At 44.2% G+C, this 26065-nt stretch overlaps 1 protein-coding gene across 1 annotated transcript in view; it reads left to right on the forward strand.

Moving 5' to 3' along the window:
* LOC145394813 (putative N-acetylated-alpha-linked acidic dipeptidase) overlaps positions 1 to 26065 on the forward strand; it is a 65250-nt gene that overhangs the window by 17436 nt on the left and 21749 nt on the right. Inside the window, exons 7-9 of the mRNA XM_080268601.1 lie at positions 4513 to 4603; positions 7507 to 7682; positions 25811 to 25933. Of these exons, the coding sequence (XP_080124727.1) occupies positions 4513 to 4603; positions 7507 to 7682; positions 25811 to 25933 (390 nt within the window). The remainder of the gene's footprint in view (positions 1 to 4512; positions 4604 to 7506; positions 7683 to 25810; positions 25934 to 26065) is intronic.

The following is a 26065-nucleotide window of genomic DNA, read 5'->3' on the forward strand; positions in this document are numbered from 1 at the left end:
AACTTTACCCACACAATCCCTGACCCAACTGATCCATACTGTCTTATACTCTTCTTCCATCTTTTACTCACAACTATACATACTCCTTCCTTTGCCCTCTCATTCTCACCTACTCCTGCACATATACCCATCCTTACTCCCATTCTCTCACACTTTCTCCTCTCCATTTTGTTTCAGTCATTCCACTTACATCTACTTTTGCACCCTCAAGCACCTGGACAATCTCTCTCTCTTTCACCTCATCATTCGCTCCTCTTACATTCCACGTAGCCATTACCAAGTCCTTTGTCTGGTCCTGGCATACCTCAGAGATTGGTTTTGGCACCAACCCTCTTTCTCATTCATATAAATGACCTCATATCTGTCACTCACAACCCAATACACTCTTATGCTGATGACTCGACCCTTCAGAGTTTTTTCACATTCAGTACCTCCTTTAGACAATTTGATATTGTAAATTCCCAAATAAACACAGCAATTTCTCTGAACCAGGACCTTTCTAAAATTAATCAATGGGGACAAACAAATCTGGTTTCATATAATGCTCAGAAAACTAAATACATTAATTTCTGCAGCAGAAAGAATCTCTCAGACTCTGACATAATTTTAAATGATGTCAATACCGTATTCTCATATCCACTACAATTGATATCCTAGGTGTTACTCTAAACCCCAACCTAAGCTGGACAGCTTATGTTAAATCCCATGCTAAAAATGCTTCCAAAAAATTGGGACCTATGTACAGAGTTCGTGAGTTCTTCACAGATGAGCAGATGGCCATAATATACAATAGTCATGTGTGTTCTCAGATCAAATACTTTTCGCAACTGTGGAGTGAATGTGGAACGGTTGCATTGAGGTAGTTGGACAAAATTCAAAATAACGCCATTAGATTAATCAAAAATCCTTGCATTACGCAGGACCTTCTTCCATTATCAGTACGTAGAGATGTTGCATCTTTAGCATTATTTTATCGATACTTTTACCGTAAGTGCTCTGATGAACTTTCTTCAATTGTGCCTTCCCTTCACATTTTCTCCCGAAATACTCGTGCAGCTGAGAGTGCCCATGAACTCACACTCTCTCCCCTGCAATGCAGAACCTCTGCTTATCAAAATTCATTTATCCCCAGAACCACTACTCTCTGGGATTCACTTCCTGGGAGTTGCTTCCCACATACATTTAATCCACTTCAATTTAAATCCAGTTGTTATAAATATTTTATGAATGGAGGATGCCTTTAGGCACATGGGCTTTTTTTTTTTTTTTCCTTTGTTTTTCCTTCCTCCATTCATTATCTGTAAAAAAAAAAAAAATACTTATTTATTTTTAATTTTAGCAATGCCTGAACTTGGAATGTGAGAGGAGTGAATGATGAAGTGAAAGAGAGAGAGATTGTTCAGGTGCTTGAGGATGCAAAAGTGGATATACTGTATGTGGATTGACTGAAACTTAATGGAAAGGTGAAAGGGTGAGAGAATGGGAATATGGTTTAGGTATATGTGCGGGAGTCAATGAGAATGAGAGGGCAAGAGAGGGAGTATGTCTGATGATAAGCAAGAAGTGGAAGGAGAATATAAGAGAGTATGGAACAGTGGGTGCAAGGATTGTATGGGTGAGGATGAAAGTAGGTATACAAGCATGGGCGATTGTATGTGTGTATGCTCCGACAGAGGACCGAGTGGCAAGAGTGAAAGATGAGTTTTGGGCGAGAGTAGAAGCATGTATGGACAAATTTAAGAGGAGCGAGAGAGTGCTTTTGATTGGAGAAATGAATGGCAAAGTTGGGAATGTGCGAGTGGATGGAGTGGTTGGTCAGTGGGGTGTGCCAGCTGAAGTAGATGGGAATTGTAGTGCATTGGTGGACATCTGTGCTGGTAAGGGGTTGGCAATAGCCAGCACCTACTTTCGGCATAAGATGATCCACCGATATACATGGAGTGTAATGAGAAGGATGGATGGTGAACTTGTTGAACAAAAGGCAAAGATAGACTATGAGTGTGTGGGTGAGCGAATGAGAAGACAAGTGTTGGCTGCAAGAGTGTGGAGAGGGTGGGGGAATGGAGTCTTGGACCATCACTTAGTGACTGCCAAGGTAAAGCTGCAAAGAAAATGGTTGAGGAGACGAAGGGGAAGACAGGAGGAAACAGCTCCTGTGAGAAGAGTGGAGAATTTGCAAGATAGTGAGAGAATGGCAGAGTATAAGAGCATAGTGGAAGAAAGATTGGGAAGGTATGAGCTAGAGCAGATGGAAGGGGTGGAAGACATATGTAAGATATTCACGGAAGAGTTAGGCGCAGCATGTGAGGTGGTTTGTGGAGTGAGGAGGAGATGCAAGGGTGTGCATGGTGGAATGATGAGGTGAAACGAGCTGTAGAACAAAAGAAGAAGGCATATAGTGAATGGTTAGCGAGTAGAGGTAGGGGAGAAGATGAGAGAGAGAAGAGAGAGGTATATGTGAGCAGGAGAAGGGAGGTGAAGAGACTGGTGAAGGAGAGTAAGAAGAAAGTGGTTGAAGAGTTTGGGAGGAATCTGAGTGTGAAATGGAGGGAGAGTAAGAAATTGTTTTGGAAGGAGGTAAAGAAAGTAAGGCAGTGTGAAAGGGGAAATAGTAGGGGAGTGAAAGATAGGAATAATAGATTGTTGGTGGAGAAGAGAGAGAAATTGAGGAGATGGAAGGAGCACTTTGAGGATTTGTTGAATGTAGAGAGTGAGAGCAGTGCGAGTATAAGGGGTTGGGGAATGACTGGGAGAAGAAGAGATGAGAGGAGGGAGGAAGAGATCAGTAGGGTAGAGGTAGTGGAAGCAATGAAGAAGATCAAGTTGGGAAAGGCCCCAGGAATTGACGGAGTGTGTGGTGAAATGCTGAGATATGGGGGTGAGATTGTTGTGGAGTGGATATGGAAGTTGTGTAGATTGGCCTGGGAAGAGAGAAGGGTTCCAGAGGGCTGGAAATCAGGTATTATTGTTCCTTTATACAAAGGAAAGGGAGAGAGAGAAGTATGTGGTAACAATATGAGTATTTGCCTTCTTAGTGTGACTGGTAAAATATATGGTAGAATACTCATTGATAGGGTTAGGCATATGACAGAGGAGCTAGTTGGAGAAGAACAAGGGGGATTTAGGAAGGGAAAAGGGTGTGTAGATCAGATATTTGTTCTAAGATGTTTAGTGGAGAAGTATCTAGAGAAGGGAAAGAAAGTGTATGCTGCCTTCATGGCCTTGGAGAAAGCTTATGACAGAATAGATAGGCAAGGTATGTGGAAGGTATTAAGAATATATGGAGTGGAAGGGAAATTGTTGAGTGCTGTGAAGAGTATGTACGAAGGAGCTAGGGCTACGGTGCGAGTGGATGGTGAGCTGAGTGAGTTCTTTGATCTCAATGTGGGACTAAAACAGGGTTGTGTGATGTCTCCATGGCTGTTTAATGTATACATGGATGGGGTTGTAAAGGAGGTGCAAGGTAGGGCAGTGGATGTGAGGGTGGCTGTGATGAATGAGGGTGAGATTAAGAAGATTCCACTGTTGCTTTTTGCTGATGATACAGTATTGTTGAGTGAAGATGAATGGGAGTTGCAAGGTTTGGTGAATGAATTTGGGACAGTGTGTAGGAGGGGGAAGCTGAAAGTTAATGTAAACATAAGTAAAGTTATGGTGTTTGAGAGGAATGAAGTCACAGAATGTACAGTGAGGTTGGATGGTGAGGATATGGAGAATGTGAGTGCATTTAAGTACTTGGGTAGTGTGATGAGTAAGGATGGAACTTTGGGGGATGAAGTGCGTGAAAGGGTACGGCAGGGAAGGAAGGTTGTTGGTTCACTGAAAGCAGTGATGAGAAATAGGGAGGTGAGTATGGAAGTTAAGAAGTCATTGCATGATAGTATTGTGATCACTACCCTGACTTATGGAAGCGAGGCATGGACCCTGCAAGAGGGGAACAAGTCAAGAGTGAAAGCAATAGAAATGAGTTACTTGAGAGGAGCATGTGGAGTGACATGGAGGGACAGGTTGACAAATGAAGAAGTGAAGGAACGTTGTGGGGTGGATGTGGATGTGCTTGAGAAGATTAGGAGAAATACACTGAGGTGGTTCGGACATGTGGAGAGAATGGAGAATGAAAGACTGACTAAGAGGGTGTACGTAGGTGAGGTGGAGGGAGGGAGAGGGAGGGGTAGACCGAGGATGAGGTGGAGGGATGGAGTTGAGAGGTATATGAGGGAGGGGGGGTGAGTTGGGGGGAGGGTAGTCAAATGGTGGGTGACAGAGCGACTTGGAGGTGTTTTGTCTGCGGCCACCCTTTGCGAGATTAGGGCTTCGGGCTATAGATAGATAGATAGACTGAATAATAGCTGTGGTCAGCATGCATCCCATATTACAGAATGCAGTCAGCAATGATGCAGGAAGTCTGAACACCATCTTAAACATATACTTCAGAAATTACGCTAAAAAATAGGAAGTTTGGATTCCACTGAGTGGTTATTTTCTAATCTTACCACCTTATGTTTTTGGCAGAAAGTGCATTCCAAATTCCTGAAGAAGAAAGTCCAATTCCCAGAATACCAGTCCAGGCCATTAGCTATGAGGATGCCTGGCACATACTGAGGTACTGCTTGTGTGTTGGTGATACGATGAATGGAAAGTGATGTATTTTTCATTATACAGTAAAAGTCCAATTCTTCGGCATCTAATTCCCCGGCAAATCTGACATTTTGGCAGTTTTGAGAAATAGTTCCATTTACGAAAATCTCTGATCATTCGGCAGATTTTCCGATTTTTTTCGTCCCCTCTACTGCTGGGGACTTCTTCCAGCAGTAGCAGACTCCAATCAACCCCTTCTATTGTACATATGTAAATAAGGAACCTACTATAAGTTTAAGTAAGTGCATGTGAACTTGTAGGCCTACTGTACCATTACATTTATATACAGTATGTTCACTAATTTCTTTATTTTTCATATTCATGTATAGTACTGTATTCATTACAGTATTGTACAGTATCAAACAGTATACATTACTCTCTCCAAACACATTTGTAATGATATGAGTAGTGATGATAATGTTCACCGAAACATATAAGGTACTGAGTGGGTAGGGTTTTTGATAATTCGGCAATTTTGATATTTCGGCACTTGCCTGGTCCCACAGATACCGAAAAATAGGACTTCAACTGTATAATAGTGCTTTAATATACAGTTGCCTCCAAAAGTTCCATTCCTCCTCCTGCTATTCAATGACACATAACATTATAGTATTCTGAGTAAGAGTAGATAGTCACTTTAATCTGTTTGGTTCACAAGATAGTTTCAACCAAGTGCTAATTGTCCTTACTAATACAGTATAATGTTAGGATTTACAGAGGGGCAGGAGGAGGAATGCAATTTTTGGAGGCAGTAGTACCTTTCATTCGTCCTTTGAATTCTTCCATATTCTCTAACATCAATTGACTATACTGATGCATTGTGTAACTTTGCTCTGTGTATCCTTATCTGTCATTGTCAGACTCTACTGTGTTTTGTGGGGCTTTGTTGGTTTGCTCCATTTACTCTAACTTTGCCTAAAATTGTCATCTCTCCATCATGAATACTGAGTTATAGCAACAGATAAACACTAGAATATGATGCCAGTCACAGAGAAGTGCTATGGGAAAGATGTAAATCTGTAGTATTGCCTTTTTGTGCCCCTGAGCTACAGGAAATGGGTTGCAGATGGATGAAAATTTGAGTCAAGTTAAAGTAAAAAGCGTATAGCTTTAGCTGTTTTGCTGGTGCACGAGAGGGACGCCTCCATGTGGGGGGCACTAATATACCTTGGTGGCTCCACTGCCAAGTTATACAAACATCCCTCAGATCTTTCCCTATCCCCAGAAAGGAGGATTGTGGACTGCCAGAGAAGGGCAACTTCAGTCTACAGTCCACTGGGTTCACATTTCAGATGAACTCAGCACTTTAACTACTAATGCAGCTAACTCCTTCAATCCCATGATGCTTTATCTTACGCTGACTATTGATTGACAAGTTTACTCAACATTGAAAAGATGAATACAGTAAATTCTGGGACTGTAGAACTAAGTTTGGTCTGACATATCTGTAAGTGGGTCACCCGCATTTTACAACCATCCGTTAAGCAAGCATTCACTTATATGATCCTAGCATTTAACCACCTTTTTTTTCAGTGTACAGTAGGATCTTACCAATAATGATTTTGACAATAATGTTTTTGGCAATAACGGTAAGTTAGAATAGATACCCAGTTTCTATAATAACATTTGGATTCGCTTGAATGACGGTTATTTCACAAATGCCAAGTTGTTATACTACAAATATGTCCATAACCAGATGAGGAATGAAACAGACAAATAAGAAGAGGTGAAAGAAATTGCCGAATATGTGAGCAGTAGTGAGGAGGAAATGGAGGATCCTCCCCTCGCCACCTCCCGTGACTCGCCCTCTGCTGTCCTCTCCACCTCCACTGCCCCACCTGACTCACCAGCCACCTCCCCCTCCACCTCCACAGCCCCACCTGACTCACCTGCTCCACCTGGCATACCTGCAACCTCGACCATAATTACTGTTGCTGTATTCTGGAAGAAATATAACATTTGACAGGCCGTAAATTTCTTCTTCAAAGCCTGGAATAATATGACATTGGCAACCATTAAGCAAGTGTAATTGGTACTCTTGCCGCAACTCAAGTCTGCTGAGGAGAGAAAGCAGCCATCAGAATAAATGACTGATGATTGGACTTGTAAATCAAATTTCAAGAAAATACCAGAAACAGTATCATGAACGAGTGAATGCCTACCATCAGTCACTCGTCACTCGCTTTCTTTCACAATGCCGGCCAGCCGAGGAAGAACAACTGAGAGGGGTTGATAAGATGATGACATTTATGACATTGGAGACTTTCCTGAAGATTTTGACTTTGTGGGGTTTGATGTTGACGGAAGTAGGCGACCTTGGCACGAAAGGCAGGAGTGGGGACGAGGCCAGTGAGGGGTCAGGGGGTACGCCGCTGTTGCCATCATGCACAAGCCTCGAAACAATCATCACACCAAACACCTTATTAACTCGTTTAAGGTGAGTTTTATATAACTCATGACAGTTTAACAACTTATCTTATTATTTCAGCTAAAAAAAAAGTAGTGATAGGAGGGTCCAAATGGGAAAAATTGGTAAAAGTCGTGGAGTGGCGGCATCAATAAACACATAATACATATATTTTAATGTCACGTAAATAACGTTTTCGTTAATGACGGCGTTTTTCTGGCACCAATTAGACGTTATTGGCGAGATCCTACTGTACAGTACAGTTACCAGTTCTGCCAATACAGTCACTACAGTTCCGTTTGATGCCACATTTTTCAGGATGCGATCGCTGGTTTTGCTCATTCAATCCATGTGTTCAATATATGATTGATTGTAATCCAGTTGGTTTTCCAAGGAAGTAACTTGATTGCATAGCAAGGTTGACGTGTTTAACAATAAAATCTTGTATACTATGTTGACAGTGAAATGAAAGGAGCTGAGGCTCCAGGGGAGTGGCAGGGGGGCCTGAATGTGACGTACCGCCTGGGTCCTGGACTGCGGAAAGATGGCTGGAAGGTCAGCTTGGAGGTGAACAATGCCAATGCCAGAGCTACCACCTTCAATGTTATTGGGGTCATCAAGGGCCAAGTGGAGCCAGGTTAGTCCAGTGGAATTGTGATGAAGGCATGCCAGACCAGAATATCATCATTGTCATCATTCTCATTGTCATTGTCATCTTCATTGTCATCATCATCGTCATTATATCATCATCCAGATCTTGAGTCGTGAGTTTGTGCTGTGCCTGGGTAAGCTGCCATGCCGGGAGAGGTAGCGCTCTCCTGTCACCTACCTGGTTGTAGCAGCCGTGGCTCAGTGCTCTGACCGAAGGGGCGAGGTTTGAGTCCACCTATTGGTCATTGGTAGACATCAGGAAGGGCATCTGGTCATAAAGTGCTACATGCTCCAAAAAACCTAAGTCCTTCACCCAAGGGCAGCATCTTAGTCCTTATCGACAAAAAGGGACCCCACGTAAAAAACTCAAAATATATGTATATACAGTATACACACACACACACACACACACACACACTATATATATATATATATATATATATATATATATATATATATATTTATTAGTGGTAGATGGGGGCGCTCACCATCCACTCACTCGATGTAGTGCTGCTCTCGGGTGTCTGCCCTTTCCTCTCCATCCTTCTTTCCTTCAATTCTCTTCTGTCTTTTTTTCCTTCATTCTTTCCTTGTCCTTCTGCCTACGGGTGACTTTACACTCCCTCTTCTGTTCTTCCTTCCTTCATTCTTTCCACTTCCTTCAGCCTGTGGGTGACTCTACACTGAGTGACAAGCCAAATGGTTTCCTGTGCACCAGGAAACCATTTACTATGCTGGGTTTGTTTTCGTTTTCGTTTTTAAAGGCTCCAACATGCTTGCATGTGTCGGCCTTGGTCACCTAATGGCAGCTCTCCACGCTGCACGATCCATTGCAGCCTCCCTGTTCAGTCCCTTAACCCTAAGGTCACACTTAATGACCTCGTCCCATGTCTTTCTCGGTCTATCCCTCATAACCCCACCCCCAATATTAACACTTCTCACCTTCCTCACCCAATTATCATCCCCCATCCTCTCCACATGTCCAAACCACCTCAATCTACCTCTCCTCATCACAACACCAATACACTCCAGTCCCATCCTACCTCTCAACTCTTCCATTGTAAACCCAGCCCCTCCAGGCCTTGGACGCAGGGACGCACTGCACATCCACCTAATCATTGTCATTTCTGTACGTCTGAGCCGGCGAATATCTTCCTTCTTCACTGCCCAGGTCTCACTGCCATACAGCATTGCACTCCTAACACATGCTGCATACAAAGACCCCTTAGCACGAAAGGAGAGCCCTCTCAATGTCACGAGAGGCAAGAGCTCCCTGAACTTCTTCCAACCACTTCTCACCCTAGCCACAGAGCTAGCTCCAGCCCCACCTCCAGCACACAACATGTCTCCTAAATAACAAAACTCTTCCACACACTCAAGAGATTCACCAGCAAGTTCAATCCTTTCACGTCTGACAATCTCCACCTGCTCACCCCGGCACGCCGTACACATAAAATCAGCATTATCTCGCAGTCTACCTCTGATACCACTACATCTCTTATGCACCCATTTATCACACACACCGCACAAGATGGAGTTACTTCCCACACCCTTGTGGCAAACTGCACATGGCCACTCTCCCTCTTCTTTGACAGTACCGCCACCAACCCTAGATATCATCACTTTTGTTTTATCTGCATATACCCTTAAACCCCTTTGCCCCATACCATCTCTCCACTTCCTAAACCTTTCCTCCGCCTCCCTTTCATTCTCTGCAGTCAACACCAAATCATCAGCATACAACAACTCCCACGGGAGTCCGTTTCTAAAGTCACGTGAAAGGGCTTCAAGTACCATGATAAACAACATGGGACTCAAGACTGACCCCTGATGCACACCAACATTCACGGAAAACTCATCACTCAAATCTCCATTCACTCTCACCCGGGTGTGAGCACCCACATACTGTACATGGCCATAACCACCCTAACTAGCCACTCCTCGAAGCCAAGCTTTCTCATTGCCCACTTCACCACCTCTCTGGGGACTCTGTCAAAGGCCTTTTCCAAATCAACAAAAACAAAATAAAGATCCCTTCTCCTACCAATATATTTTTCCTGAAGTTGTCGAACAATGAATATAGCATCAGTGGTCCCCCTGCCTGGCATGAACCCGAACTGCATCTCATCAATATTCACTCTTTCTCTAATCATACCTTCTAAAACTCTCTCCATTACCTTCATTATCTGATCTAAAAGCTTTATACCTCTATAATTTCCTCTTTCCAGGGCATCACCCTTCCCTTTATACACATTTACAATTACACTCTTCATCCAATCATCTGGGACAACACACTCATAAATAATCCTATTTATCAGGTCAGTGACTAAACTCACCCCTATATCGCCTGAGGCCTTCAACATTTTGGCAGTCAACCCAGACACACCTGCTGCCTTCCCCACCCTCATCCTGCCTATTGCCTCACTCACAGTAGCAGTATCAATCAAAGGCCAAGGGCCAGACACTTGATCTGCTGGCTCCAAACCTTCCCTGTCCCAGTCAAACTCCTCATTCAACAACCGGTTATAATGCTCTCTCCATTCATCTTTAATATCCTCACTGTTCACCACTACCCTTCCTTCATCATTCTTCACACACTGCTTACCTATGATATCCCGATTATCCCTCTTCACCTGACCTGCCACCCTAAATATATTTTTCCTTTCCCCATGATTTAGGTTATCAAGTAATTGTCTCTGTGACTCAGACTTTGCCCTGTATACCTCTCTCCTAGCCCTACGCTTGGCAGCCAAATATTCCTCTTTGCTACCACCCTTCTTCCATTCCTGGAAAAGCCTTCTTTTCTCCTTAATTGCATCTTCTACACCCTCATCCCACCACCAAGTTACTTTATGTCTTGGTGGTCCTCTTGTCCAGCCGCATGTTACATCAGTAACTCTCAAGAAATTGTTCTTGAGGGCTCTGTACTGTTCATTAGCGCCTCTGTCTGCAGCTCCCTGTTCAGCCACCACTCTCCTCAACTCGCTATAGAAGGCATCCCATACTACTTGGTTTTTCAGCTTCCATATTTTCCTCCTAGGTACATAAGTCCTCTTTTTCATCACTTGTTCTTTAAGCACCATATCACAAATCAACAGTTTGTGCTGCTGCACACACTCCTCACTTCCTATAACTTTAACATCCCTCACTAACCTCCTATCGGCCCTCCTAACCAGAAAATAATCTATCTGACTGCTATTTCCCCCAGACTCATACGTAATTAACCTACTGTCTCTTTTCCTAAAATATGTGTTGCACACAATCATATCCGTTGCCTCCCCAAACTCGAGTATCCTTTCCCCTTCTGCATTCCTTAGACCATACGCACATCCCCCATGCACTCCTTCATAACCTTGTGCTGCTTCACCTACATGACCATTTAAGTCCCCTCCCAAAATCACTATCTCATCATCCCGCATACCACCCACTACACGTATTAAATCATCCCAAAATCTATCTTTCTCTTCTTCATCCAATCCTCGCCTGTGGAGCATATGCCGATATAATTGCAGCTATCTTTCTTCCCAACAGAATTTTCACTACCAATATCCTATCGCTTACTCTCAAAACATTCATAACATATTCCACCCATTTCTCCGCAACCATCACACCAACACCTCCATATCCGTCTGTCCCCCCCTGCCAAAACAACTTATAGCAACAGTCCTTCCCAACAATCTTTCTGGATGATCCACCCCTGTACTGGACTTCCTGCAAACACGCCACATCCACCCACCTCCTACTGAATGCCTCAACGACTTCCCCTGCTCTTCCCCTCAAACTTCCCACATTCCATGAACCCACCCTCATCCCCATGGGTGATTTACTGTCCTCAGGCTTGCTTTGAAACTTATTTTGTTTTGTCATCTTCAGTATTAATAAAGAGGGACAGACACAGCACAGGTCCCACTCCCTGCACAGTCCCAGGTCCAGGCAATGGATCTGGGACCCCTAGCCCACCAGCTTACCAGTGGCTGTGGTAGTGGCCTCGGGGCACCCCGCCAGGACAGCTGCAGGGACACCCTCCAAGCGCGTCTTGGCACTGCAACTATCCCGCCATTATACACTCACTGATAGGGCAGCCTCCTGGGGCGCTACTTCCAGGTTCGGGCCCCTCTCTATTGGGTGGAAGCGGCAGCCTGGGAACCGCAATGCCCTGTACCCTCTAGCACAGGCCTGAGCCCCATCTCGCCCTGGACCCACGATCTATGCTGGTAACCATATAACCAAATTTTGGCGCCTGGTGGTTTAGGGGGTAATTATTGCTCTCCAATTAGATTGAGCAGGTGAAGGTTTATATCCAAGGGGTGGTTGGGGTTGATTGCTCATGTAATGCCACTCAGGGATGAGTGAGGCTGGTCACTCTCATCTTAAATGTCGGGACCAACTGCCTAGCCCCGGGCTCCTACGCTCCTCATGGGGCAATGTAGGATTGGATGATAGATGGATGGATATATATATATATATATATATATATATATATATATATATACTGTATGTATATACAGTGGTGGGCAGCGCAAACGAAGAAGGACCTTGCGCAAGTGCAAAGTGCAATCCACAGTTCACTACCTTCCGCAAGCGCAAATGCGCAATCTGACAAATATTTACCTTGCGCAATGTCGCAAAGCGCAAGCGCAAACCATTTGCATATATTTTTGGGAATTACTGAAAAATATTGAGATATTTAAATAAAACAGCATAACTACTTACTTACTTTTATTTATTATTATTATTTTCTATTATTTGTAATTTGCGGAAGTGTTCAATCTAATATTTAGCTTGTGCAATGTCGCAAAGTGCTAGCGCAAATCATTTGCATATATTTGTGGGAATTACTGTAAAATATACATTGGTATAATTAAATAAATTACTAAATTAGCAACCTGCCCACCACCCGCGCTGACTGAGGTACAGTAGGTCATTGTCCGGGAAAAACAGCCTATATTTACCAAGGCATTGGCAAATATCACGTGATTACTGTATCATCATCTCTCTCTCTCTCTCTCTCTCTCTCTCCAACAGAGGAGGGAGGGAATGGAGAATAAGAGAGAGAGGAGGGAAGAAATGGAGAATAAGAGAGAGAAGAGGGACGAAGTTTATGCCTTATCTCCTCACTGAAAGGGACGCCCCTTTGCCATTGCCGTATTTATTCTCTCTCTCTCTCTTTCTCTCAGAATAGTGCTCTTTATCTCTCTCTCTCTCTCTTGTCTTGTCAAGACAGTTTTTTTAATAATTCAATATAGATATACAATAGCATATGTAATTCGTTACAAAAAATAAAAAGTCATGAAAACAGAGTATTTAAATCAAATATCCACAGCGTAATAAATTATTTCATTTAAATAATATGTTTTAATGGTTTTTGTAAGGAATTCCATCTGCTAATCTTAATAAATAATGTATATTTATTATTACCTGTATTTACTACTAATAATAATTTACAAAATATTAAAAATATGTTAACTCTGTTGAAGCCTATTAAGAAATGCTACTACCCCCTTCCCTCACGCCTCCCCCCACCAACCCACCCTCGTGATCCGCCCCAGCCTCCCCCATCCAGTGTCCAGCCATGCGGGAAGCTCCCAAGATCATGTGTCCCCTGGAAGACCAAGTGTCTCTTGGATTGCGCAGTGTTCAATCCACAGGGCAAGTGCGCAAGCGCAAAATTGTGCATGGTCTCGTGCGGTGCGCAATGCGCAAACGATGTCACCAGAGCACAAGGGTGCGCAGTTGCACTTTGCGCAGGTGTTTGCGCACCTGCCCAGCACTGTGTTTTCGTTTTTAAAGGCTCCAACATGCTTGCATGTGTCGGCCTTGGTCACCTAATGGCGGCTCTCCATGCTGCACGATCCATTGCAGCCTCCCTGTTCAGTCCCTTAACCCTAAGGTCACACTTAATGACCTCGTCCCATGTCTTTCTCGGTCTACCCCTCATAACCCCACCCCCAATATTAACACTTCTCACCTTCCTCACCCAACTATCATCCCCCATCCTCTCCACATGTCCAAACCACCTCAATCTACCTCTCCTCATCACAACACCAATACACTCCAGTCCCATCCTACCTCTCAACTCTTCCATTGTAAACCCAGCCCCTCCAGGCCTTGGACGCAGGGACGCACTGCACATCCACCTAATCATTGTCATTTCTGTACGTCTGAGCCGGCGAATGTCTTCCTCCTTCACTGCCCAGGTCTCACTGCCATACAGCATTACACTCCTAACACACGCTGCATACAAAGACCCCTTAGCACGTAGGGAGAGCCCCTCAATGTCAGGAGAGGCAAGAGCTCCCTGAACTTCTTCCAACCACTTCTCACCCTAGCCACAGAGCTAGCTCCAGCCCCACCTCCAGCACACAACATGTCTCCTAAATAACAAAACTCTTCCACACACTCAAGAGATTCACCAGCAAGTTCAATTCTTTCACGTCTGACGATCTCCACCTGCTCACCCCGGCACGCCGTACACATAAAATCAGCATTATCTCGCAGTCTACCTCTGATACCACTACATCTCTTATGCACCCATTTATCACACACACCGCACAAGATGGAATTACTTCCCACGCCCTTGTGGCAAACTGCACATGGCCACTCTCCCTCGTCTTTGACAGTACCGCCACCAACCCTAGATATCATCACTTTTGTTTTATCTGCATTTACCCTTAAACCCTTTTGCCCCATACCATCTCTCCACTTCCTAAACCTTTCCTCCGCCTCCCTTTCATTCTCTGCAATCAACACCAAATCATCAGCATACAACAACTCCCACGGGAGTCCGTTTCTAAAGTCACGTGAAAGGGCTTCAAGTACCATGATAAACAACATGGGACTCAAGACTGACCCCTGATGCACACCAACATTCACGGAAAACTCATCACTCAAATCTCCATTCACTCTCACCTGGGTGTGAGCACCCACATACATGGCCATAACCACCCTAACCAGCCACTCCTCCAAGCCAAGCTTTCTCATTGCCCACTTCACCACCTCTCTAGGGACTCTGTCAAAGGCCTTTTCCAAATCAACAAAAACAAAATAAAGATCCCTTCTCCTACCAATATATTTTTCCTGAAGCTGTCGAACAATGAATATGGCATCAGTGGTCCCCCTACCTGGCATAAACCCAAACTGCATCTCATCAATATTCACTCTTTCTCTAATCATACCTTCTAAAACTCTCTCCATTACCTTCATTATCTGATCTAAAAGCTTTATACCTCTATAATTCCCTCTTTCCAGGGCATCACCCTTCCCTTTATACACATTTTCAATTACACTCTTCATCCAATCATCTGGGACAACACACTCATAAATAATCCTATTTATCAGGTCAGTGACTAAACTCACCCCTATATCGCCTGAGGCCTTCAACATTTCGGCAGTCAACCCAGACACACCTGCTGCCTTCCCCACCCTCATCCTGCCTATTGCCTCACTCACAGTAGCAGTATCAATCAAAGGCCAAGGGCCAGACACTGGATCTGCTGGCTCCAAACCTTCCCTGTCCCAGTCAAACTCCTCATTCAACAACCGGTTATAATGCTCTCTCCATGCATCTTTAATATCCTCACTGTTCACCACTACCCTTCCTTCATCATTCTTCACACACTGCTCACCTATGATATCCCGATTATCCCTCTTCACCTGACCTGCCACCCTAAATATATTTTTCCTTTCCCCATGATTTAGGTTATCAAGTAATTGTCTCTGTGACTCAGACTTTGCCCTGTATACCTCTCTCCTAGCCCTACGCTTGGCAGCCAAATATTCCTCTTTGCTACCACCCTTCTTCCATTCCCGGAAAAGCCTTCTTTTCTCCTTAATTGCAGCTTCTACACCCTCATCCCACCATGAAGTTACTTTATGTCTTGGTGGTCCTCTTGTCCAGCCGCATGTTACATCAGTAACTCTCAAGAAATTGTTCTTGAGGGCTCTGTACTGTTCATTAACGCCTCTGTCTACAGCTCCCTGTTCAGCCACCACTCTCCTCAACTCGCTATAGAAGGCATCCCTTACTACTTGGTTTTTCAGCTTCCATATTTTCCTCCTAGGTACATAAGTCCTCTTTTTCATCATTTGTTCTTTAAGCACCATATCACAAATCAACAGTTTGTGCTGCTGCACACACTCCTCACTTCCTATAACTTTAACATCCCTCACTAACCTCCTATCGGCCCTCCTAACCAGAAAATAATCTATCTGACTGCTATTTCCCCAGACTCATACGTAATTAACCTACTGTCTCTTTTCCTAAAATATGTGTTGCACACAATCATGTCCGTTGCCTCCCCAAACTCGAGTATCCTTTCCCCTTCTGCATTCCTTAGACCATATGCACAGCCCCCATGCACTCCTTCATAACCTTGGGCTGCTTCACCTACATGACCATTTAAGTCCCCTCCCAAAATCACTATCTCATCATCCCGCATACCACCCACTACACGTATTAAATCATCCCAAAATCTATCTTTCTCTGATTCATCCAATCCTGCCTGTGGAGCATATGCCGATATAATCACAGCTATCTTTCTTCCCAACCGAATTTTCACAACCAATATCCTATCGCTTACTCTCAAAACATTCATAACATATTCCACCCATTTCTCCGCAACCATCACACCAACACCTCCATATCCATCTGTCCTCCCCTGCCAAAACAACTTATAGCAACAGTCCTTCCCAACAATCTTTCTGGCTGATCCACCCCTGTACCGGACTTCCTGCAAACACGCCACGTCCACCCACCTCCTACTGAATGCCTCAACGACTTCCCCTGCTCTTCCCCTCAAACTTCCCACATTCCATGAACCCACCCTCATCCCCATGGGTGATTTACTGTCCTCAGGCTTGCTTTGAAACCTTTTATATATATATATATATATATATATATATATATATATATATATATATATAAATATAGATAGATATCTATATATATATATATATATATATATATATATATATATATATATATATATATATATATATATGTATATATATATATATATATATATATATATATATATATATATATATATATATATATATATATATATATATATATATATATATATATATATATATATATATATATACATACATATACAGTAATCACTCAAATATCCGGACGCCCAATATCCGAACATCCCCAATATCTGGACATAAGAATGTTTCATACTGTACTTTTTTCCATACTATACTTACCTCATTTCACTCTTTAATGTCCTTTATTGGTGTGAATAGGGTGTTAGGAGCTATGCATGTGCAGTAGGAAGGTGTTTTTCTGAGTTAGGCAAGGTTAGGGTCCATAAGTACCAGTCCAGGAGCCAGTCACCAGAATGTTTATTATTGTATGAACCTACTTCTAAACCCTCATTTTATGTTTCTTTTGCATTTATTTCAGTCATTTATGTGCCTTATTGGTGTGATTTGGGTCTTAAATAGGTGCTATGCATGTCCAGAGAGAGTTGTATAGGTGTTTCTCTGAGTTAGGGTCCATAAGTACAAGTCCATAAGCTGGGGCCCAATATCCGGACAGAACCAATATCCGGACCTACCTATGGCTCTGTTACGCCGGATATTTTTTTTTTTTTTTTTTTTTTTTTTTTTTATGCGAGGAAGAAGGAACCAAAGGCCAAGAGCCCGCAGTAACAGTTCCCTCCAAGAGAAAAACAAAATACAATAGAGAGCCAAATTCAAGATCCGATCATTTTGAGATGCCTGGACACACTACGTTTGAAAGACTGGAGATCATAGGCAGGAGGAAATACAGACAGAGGGAGACAGTTCCAGAGCTGACCTGTTGCATAAATGAAAGACTGGAAGTAACGGTTAACTCTTGCATTAGAGAGCTGGACAGAAAAGGGATGAGAGTTTGCTGCCAGACGGGTGCTACGCGCCCGTCGTAGAGGTGGAGGAATGCAAGCAGACAGTTCAGAGGAGCAGTGACCATTAAAGTAGCGATAGAAAAGAGATAAAGATGCAACAGTGCGGCGAAGAGACAGAGGTTGAAGGGAGTCAGTAAGAGGAGGAGAGTTAATGAGACGAAAAGCCTTTGACTCCACCCTATTGAGAAGAGCTGTATGTGGGGAGCCTCCCCACACATGAGAGTTGTACTCCACACAGGGGCGGATAAAACCCCTGTATAGAGTCAACAATTGTGCAGGGGTAAAGAAAGAGCGGAGTCGGCTTAGCACACCCAATCTCTTGGAAGCAGATTTTACAAGAGATGTAATATGATCTTTCCAAGATAAGTCCCGAGTAAATGAAACCCCAAGCATGTTCAAGGATGATGCAGGATTAAGCTGAATATTATTAAACATTAGTGGGTATACCTGTGGAAGATTTTGTCGGGTTGACAGGTGTAAGAACTGAGTCTTAGATGCATTAAAGACAACCATATTATTTTTACCCCAGTCAGAGATATGAGCCAAGTCAGACATTAGGTGTGCCATAGCCTCATCCCTTGTTTCTTGAAGTAACTGTTGAGATGGGCGTTGCGGGAACCGAATGGAAAGGTGAAGGGTGGAGTCATCAGCGTATGAGTGGATAGGGTTAGATGTACAGCTTAGAAGATCATTGATGAATAAGAGGAAGAGAGTTGGTGATAGGACAGAGCCCTGAGGAACACCACTGTCGATAGATCTAGGAGAAGAACGATGGCCGTCTACAACAGCGGCTATAGAACGACCAGAAAGGAAGCTAGCGATGAAGGCACAGATAGAAGGATAGAAACCGTAGGAGGGCAGTTTGGAAATTAAAGATTTATGCCAGACTCGATCGAAAGCCTTTGAGATGTCAAGTGCAATGGCAAAGCTTTCGCCAAAGTCCCGAAAGGAGGATGACCAGGAGTCTGAAAGGTAGGTGAGAAGATCGCCAGTGGAGCGTCCCTGACGGAACCCATACTGACGATCGGAAAGAAGGTTGTGATAGGAAAGATGCCTTAAAATTTTTTTATTAAGAATTGAATCCAAAACTTTTGAAATACAGGACGTTAAAGCAATTGGACGATAGTTGGAGGGTTGGGAGTGGTCACCCTTCTTTGGGACTGGCTGAATGAGAGCAAACTTCCAGCAAGAAGGAAAGGTACAAGTTGACAGACAAAGGCGAAATAGTTTGCCTAGGCAGGGTGTAAGCACAGAAGCACAGTTTTTGAGAACAACAGGAGGGACCCCATCAGGCCCATATGCCTTGTTAGTACTGAGGCCAGTAATGGCAGAAAATACATCAACTGAAGAAATTTTAATGTCAGCCATGAGGAAGTCAGAGGAGGGAAGTGATGGAGTAACAGCACCGGAATCGTCTAAGGTGGAATTGGAGGAGAAAGTCTGTGCGAAGAGATCTGCTTTATCAGTAGAAGAAATAGCTACAGAACCATCAGAGTAGAAAAGAGGAGGGAAGGATGATGAGGTAAAGTTGTTAGAAAGATTTTTGGCAAGGTGCCAGAAGGAGCGGGAAGAATTCGAGTTGGAGAGTTGAGAGCATTTAGCATGGATGAAATTATTTTTAGTAGAGCGAAGAACAGACTTAGCACGATTCCAGGCAGAAACGTAAAGATTATGTGATTCAGGGGTGGGTTGGCTCCGGTACCTTTTGTAGGCCTTCTCCTTGTTGCGGACAGCATTAGAACAAGCGTGATTAAACCAAGGCTTTCTTGCGTTAGTCAAAGGATATGAGAAAGGAATGTATGCTTCCATGCCGGAGAGAATAACCTCCGTAATGCGCAAGGCACACTCAGATGGCTCACGGCCATGGAAGCAATAATCATTCCAGGGAAAATCAAAGAAGTACTGCCTGAGGGCCTCCCAGTCCGCAGCTCCAAAATGCCAGAGACAACGTTTCCCTGAAGGGTCCGCAGGCCGTACTGGAGCGATAGGACAGGTTAAGGTAATCAGGTTGTGATCGGAGGAGCCCAACGGAGAGAAAAGATTAACAGAGTAAGCAGAAGGATTAGTTGTGAGGAAGAAGTCAAGTATGTTGGAGCTCTCTCCAAGGCGGTCAGGGATACGGGTAGGGTGCTGTACAAGCTGCTCTAGGTCATTAAGGATAGAAAAGATGTAGGCTTGTTCACCAGGTGGATCCGTGAAAGGAGAGGAGAGCCAAAGGTGGTGGTGAACATTGAAATCTCCAAGAATGGAGATTTCAGAGAAAGGAGAAATGGACAGAATGTGTTCCATCGTAGAAGTAAGATTGTCGAAGAATTTTTGATAGTCAGTAGAATTAGGGGATAAGTAAACAGCACAGATATATTTAGTCAGAGAATGACAGGAAAGCCAAAGCCAGAGAGTGGAGAATTCAGAAGAATCAAGTTCAGGAACACGAGAGCAAGATAAGTCGTTGCGTATATATACACAACAGCCACCTTTGGCTTTGAAATGAGTATAGAGAAAGTAGGAGGATACAGAAAAGGGTTTGCTGTCAGTTGCCTCAGACAGCTGAGTCTCCGTTAGAAAAAGAAGGTGAGGTTTAGATGAGGAGAGGTGGTGCTCAACAGAGCGAAAGTTAGATGAAAGGCCGCGAATGTTGCAGAAATGAAGAAGAAGAGAGTCAGACAGTGGTTCCAGGCACCTTGAGTCGTCACCGGGAGAGGGGCAGATGGCGGGGGCATTTATGGTCCCCCCCCCTGGGGACTCCGAGGCTGGGTGAATTGACGCCATTTTGGTGAATTTTGAATAGGAAGTGTAGTGTGTACTGTGCATGTAGTTTGGTGAAGATAGATAGAGTGATTACTGTATATATTTATATATATATATATATATATATATATATATATATAAGTAATCCCTCCAATATCCGACGTAATAGGGCCATAGGCAGGTCCAGATAGTGGTCCTGTCCGGATATTGGGCCCCAGGTTATGGACTTGTACTTATGACCCTAACTCAGAGAAACACCAATACAACTCCCTCTGGACATGCATAGCACCTATTTAAGACCCAAATCACACCAATAAGGCACATAAATGACTGAAATAAATGCAAAAGAACCATAAAATGAGGGTTTAGAGGTAGGTTCATACAATATTAAACATTCCGGTTACTGGCTCCTGGACTGGTACTTATGGACCCTAACCTAGCCTAACCCAGAAAAACACCTTCCTACTGCACATGTATAGCTCCTAACACCCTATTCATACCAATAAAGGACATTAAAGGGTGAAATGAGGTGTTTGAGGTAAGTATAGTATGGAAAAAAGTACAGTATGAAACATTCTGCCTACTTACAGCAAGTCCATGGCCATCTCGATGAATAACAGCCTCTTCTCGGACTATGACAGTAAGAAGGATTTCCTGAAGCACTTCCAGTACACTGTTCATGAAGTCTTGCACTGAACTTAGTCATTCGCACTCAGAAGTGCGTTCTCTTCACAGTGCGCACTCTTGTCTAACTTATGTTCCATTGTAACTTACTAAGTGTTGCACTCTGCACTTTAACTTTTCCCACTCTTCTAACCATTTTCTAAAGCAAAAACAAACAAGTCTATTTACGTTAAATTTTGTTCCAAATTAGTCTTTTCACTCACAACTGTAAATCCTTAACACAACACACTGTTTTTTTCACTGCACAACACTGTAAATTCCCGTGTGGTCTAGTGGAGAAGTTCTTGCTGTTTAATCACTGTCAGAGTCCGAGAGTATCACTGGCAGGTGACCTAGGGGTGCGTCGCTGGGTCGTGGTGATGGCGTACCCACTGCAGATGACTCTGAAGACAGCCGCAAACTCACGTCGAGCGGTGACTCCACCGTGGCTGATGTACTGGGCTGTGGCTCGGAGCATGAGGGCCTGTCTTGGGGAGGCAACGGAGTGGAGCCAGGGCTGGGCACAGCGGGGGTCACGGGCCTGAAAAAACTGTCAGTGGTTGATTGACGCAATGACCGACGATTTTGACGATTGATGATACGCTGCCTGAAAGCACGCACTTCCTCCACGAGTTCCAAGGGCCCCATCTCCCTGTCGCAGTCCGGGTGTTCCAGGTAGTCAAGAACAAACTCTAGGTGTTCCTGGAGTGTGCTCAGCTTGGGGATGGCTGGCGTAGTGTCATGTTGAGAGGAGTCCGCATCGTCGTCGCCGTCCTCGTTGGAATCTTCAAGCTGGGTACTGACACCTGCAACTGAAGACACGATCTCGATATCAGACAATGTCTGATACCCAGGATCACCCTCGTTGTCATCCAACCACTCACGCACATTGTCCACGTCAACATCATTACCATGCGTATGTAGCCATGCATGGAAGTCATCCACGTCAAACCCTAGAAAATCGTACTCCGCATCCATTCCGAGAAGCAGACGAGACCAACCATTTTCTAGAGTCTTGACAGGGACATCCTTCCATGCACTGGCCCAGTTGTAGATTGCAGACTTGATGTTGTAGCGGCGAAGGTTTTCCAAAGTCCGCTGGCCTCGTGTGTCCCGTCCCTCCCTGCACTCGTCCTCGTCCTCGAGAACAACCATCACCTCGTCCAGGAACTTCCGGCGGTATAGGCGCTTTGTTGCCACGATCACTCCTTGGTCCATTGGTTGGATGAGAGCAGTCGTATTAGGTGGAAGAAACATGCACCTAATCCGGCCATTCTCAGCCACCAAGTCCTTGTCGCACGGGTGGGCAGGTGCATTGTCGAGGAGAAGGAGGGCCTTTACCTGGTCGCGCGGGATTCCCAGTGTCTTCGTCTGGTAATTGATGACCTTGACAAAGTGGCGGTGGAACCGGTCTCTGAAGATCTGGGCTGTAAACCATCCCTTCAAAGAATGGTACCAGACGACAGGAAGGACATCCATCACCCCACAAAGACACCGAGGCTGCTTTGCACGGCCAACAATAACGGGCTTAAGCCGGTGCATGCCGTTAGCATTAGCACAACACAAAGCAGATATCCGTTGCTTGGAGAGCTTGGGGCCAGGTATACTCTTCTCTGTCTCCTCGGCTAGAGTGTTCGTTGGCAAAGAGCGGTAGAATAAACCAGTTTCGTCAGCATTGTAGACTTGACCGAGAGTGAGGCCCTCCCTGTCGATCAAGCCCTTCACCTTGTGCCAAAACTCATCAACTCCATCCTCGTTAGCGTCCAAAGCTTCGCTATGAGCTTTACGGTTGGTAAGGCCATGCCGTAACTTGAACGCGAAGAGCCAACCCTCGGATGCCTTGAAGCCTAGGACGTCGTGAAGCCTGGCGAACTTCTCAGCAGCAGCCTTCAGCTCCGTTCCACGTACCATCACACCAGCAGCACGTTGCTGTCGATACCAAATCAACATGGAGCGGTCAGTTTCAGCAAACTTGGGAGTAAACATCACCTTCCTCTCCACGTTGCGTTTGCTTCTCGACGAGAAGTCAGCCGTGTACTGCATGAGTTTGTCTTGGGATCTCTTGATATCGAACAAAGTAGATCGGGCCAGGTTGAACTCGCTGAGGATGCGGGAAGAAGACCACCCCGCATCTACTTTCTCCAATATCTCCCGTTTCTTCTCCAGAGTCAACACCACTCTCTTCCTCTTCTCAGGCGGCGGGGCCATCATCACACACACTAATAAGAGGCCCGAGAGCAGCAGGAGTGCCTGCAGCAGGTAAGGAACCACCACAAAAACTAGCATGTGGGCAGCCATGACGACGAGCGTGCACTCGCAGCGAGAGACAGGCGGATAGTGGGGAGGATGCAGCGGCGCTCTATCGGACGTTGGAGGAATGATTCACCACAACAAAGCTGTCCTGTGCCGTGTGCGGCAAGTTCAAATTACGGGCGGTAAAAATTTGTTTTGTTTTTTTCGATTTTTTTGCGGTTTTCGGACCATTTTGGAAATTTTGGATCCCGGGACAATTATGTCTGGTTAGTGGGGATGTTCGGATATTGGGCATTCGGATATTAGAGGGATTACTGTATATATATATATATATATATATATATATATATATATATATATATATATATGTATATACATACACACATACACACTATATATATTTTCTGTGAAGCCGAAGTTAAGTTACCTGCTAAAGTTCTACTGCTGCCTATACACCAGGTTTGCTAGTTTCTCTCAGATTACTAAAACTAACTCTTTGGATTTTTTTTTTTTTAAATATTCTAAGAATGTAACCCATGACATATAGTGAAAACATGTTGTACACTGTTCATTAATACATGGAGTGAATGGACCCAGAAATATGAGCAGGAAAGCACAAAAGTATCACAACCAACAGAGTGTCATTTATTATGGTCAGTAGATACGGTCACTCATCATTGAAGGCCATGAAATACTCACCATCCACTCACTCGATGTAGTGCTGCTCTCGGGTGTCTGCCTTTTCCTCTTCTCCAGCCTTCTTTCCTTCCATCCACTTCTGTCTTTCTTTCCTTCATTCTTTCCTCGTCCTTCTGCCTACGGGTGACTTTGTCATAAAAAGACTTTGTAGTTACTTGTAGAGAAGTTATATATATTAGACTTGTGGACAAGCGGTTGTTATACTTGAGTTGTTTGTAAGTAGATAATCTTGGTTCCCGTTTGTCATGCAATGACAGGAGAGGTAAAGAAGAGTATGGGACTATTTTTATTTGTCTTGGAAATATTAACAAAGTCTCTCACACACGAGTGAGTATAAGTAGAGTCCCGGTAGCTGCCTCCCTGTCTCGCTTTCTCTCTCTCTTCCAAGTTGCTAAGCCTTCCTCCCTCCTACCTGCCGATTCTATGGCCTCTCTCCTTCCGAGCTCTCTTTCCTAAATTCTGGTGAAACAGGGGTCGTGTCACGTGTGTTACACTGTGGTTGGAAAGTTCCAGAAACCTGTGTGTGAGTATATGTGTATGTCACTAGGCTTTGTTCTCCTGCTGTTTCGCTGACAAACTAACTGCATCATCTCCTGACATTGCTACTTCCTAATCTGTCGTCAGCTTTTCCTCAGTTTAACTTGCAAGATCATTTCCCATTCCCAGGCTCGCATAGAGCTGTCTATCTGTCTATTTATCTATCTATCTGTTATGATTTGTAAATATAATATGGACTCATAACAGCTTTACTCTCCCTCTTCTCTCCTTCTTTCCTTCATTCTTTCCTCTTCCTTCTGCCTTTGAGTGACTGTACTGAGTGACAGGCCAAATGGTTTCCTGTACACCAGGAAACTATTTACTATGCTGGATGGTGACCATATAAGCAAGTTTTGGTGCCTGGTGATCTAGTGGGTAATTACGGCACTCCAATTGGATTGAGCCAGTGAAGGTTTATATCCACGGGGTGGTTGGGGTTTATTGTTCACGTAATGCCACTCAGGGATGAGTGAGGCTGGTCACTCTCATCTTAAATGTCAGGACCAACTTGCCTAGCCTCGAGCCCCTACATCCCTCATGGGGCAAGGTAGGATTGGATGATGGAAGGATGGATGGAAATACTGTACTCTGACCGACTCCACAGCATACCAGTATGTGTTGTGCACCATTTATATTGTACTGGAGAGGGATGCCCTCATGTGGTGGCACCAGTTTAACTGGATTACTCAACTACTTGGTTATATACACATCTCTCATTCCCCCTATCCTCTTGAAGGAGGTTGGTGAATTGTAGGAGATGGGCAGTTTCAGCCTGCAGTCCACCAAGTTAGTGTTCAGATAGTCTTAGTGTTGCAGCTAACTATTCAAGGTGGTAGGTGGGGATGCTCACCATCCACTCACTCATTGTAATTCTGCTCTTGGGTTCCTGCCCTTTCCTTTCTCCCCTCCTTCCTTTTCTTCTTTCCTCTTCTGTCTTTCATTCTTTCCTCGTCCTGTACTCTGAGTGACAAGCCAAATGGTTTCCTGTACACCAGGAAACCATTTACTACGCTGGGTGGTAACCATATAACCAAATTGTGGCACCTGGTAGTTTAATGGGTAATTAAGTTACTCCAATTGGATTGAACCAGTGCAAGTTTATATCCAAGGGGTGGTTAGGGTTTATGGCTCTCGTAATGCCACTCGGAAGAGTGAGGTCGGTTACTCTTACCTTAAATGTCAGGAGCAACTTGCCTAGCTTGGGCTTCTGCGCTCCTCATGGGGCAACGCTGGTTTAGATGATGATGATGATGACTTGTATTTGTAATGATATACTGGACCAGGCAAGTTATAATTGTTGCTGTTTTGTCTTCTTCAGACAGATATGTACTCTTGGGAAATCACTATGATGCCTGGCTGCTTGGAGCCGTGGATCCTAACTCTGGGACGGCAGCCATGTTAGAGCTTTCCCGGGTCTTCCTGAGCCTACAGAATGAGACTGGTAATCTCCAGTGCTGTAATTAATTATACTCTTTACACCAACTTGGCCTAAAATTCCCCTCTCTCCATCATGCATGCTGAATTGTAAGAATTGGTTAGCACTAGAATAAGATGGCAGTCACAAAAAAGTACT

The sequence above is a fragment of the Coenobita brevimanus genome, chromosome 28, assembly GCF_032717465.1.
Source record: "Coenobita brevimanus isolate Jiangsu-jjx chromosome 28, ASM3271746v2, whole genome shotgun sequence".
In the NCBI taxonomy this organism is placed as follows: Eukaryota; Metazoa; Arthropoda; class Malacostraca; order Decapoda; family Coenobitidae; genus Coenobita; species Coenobita brevimanus.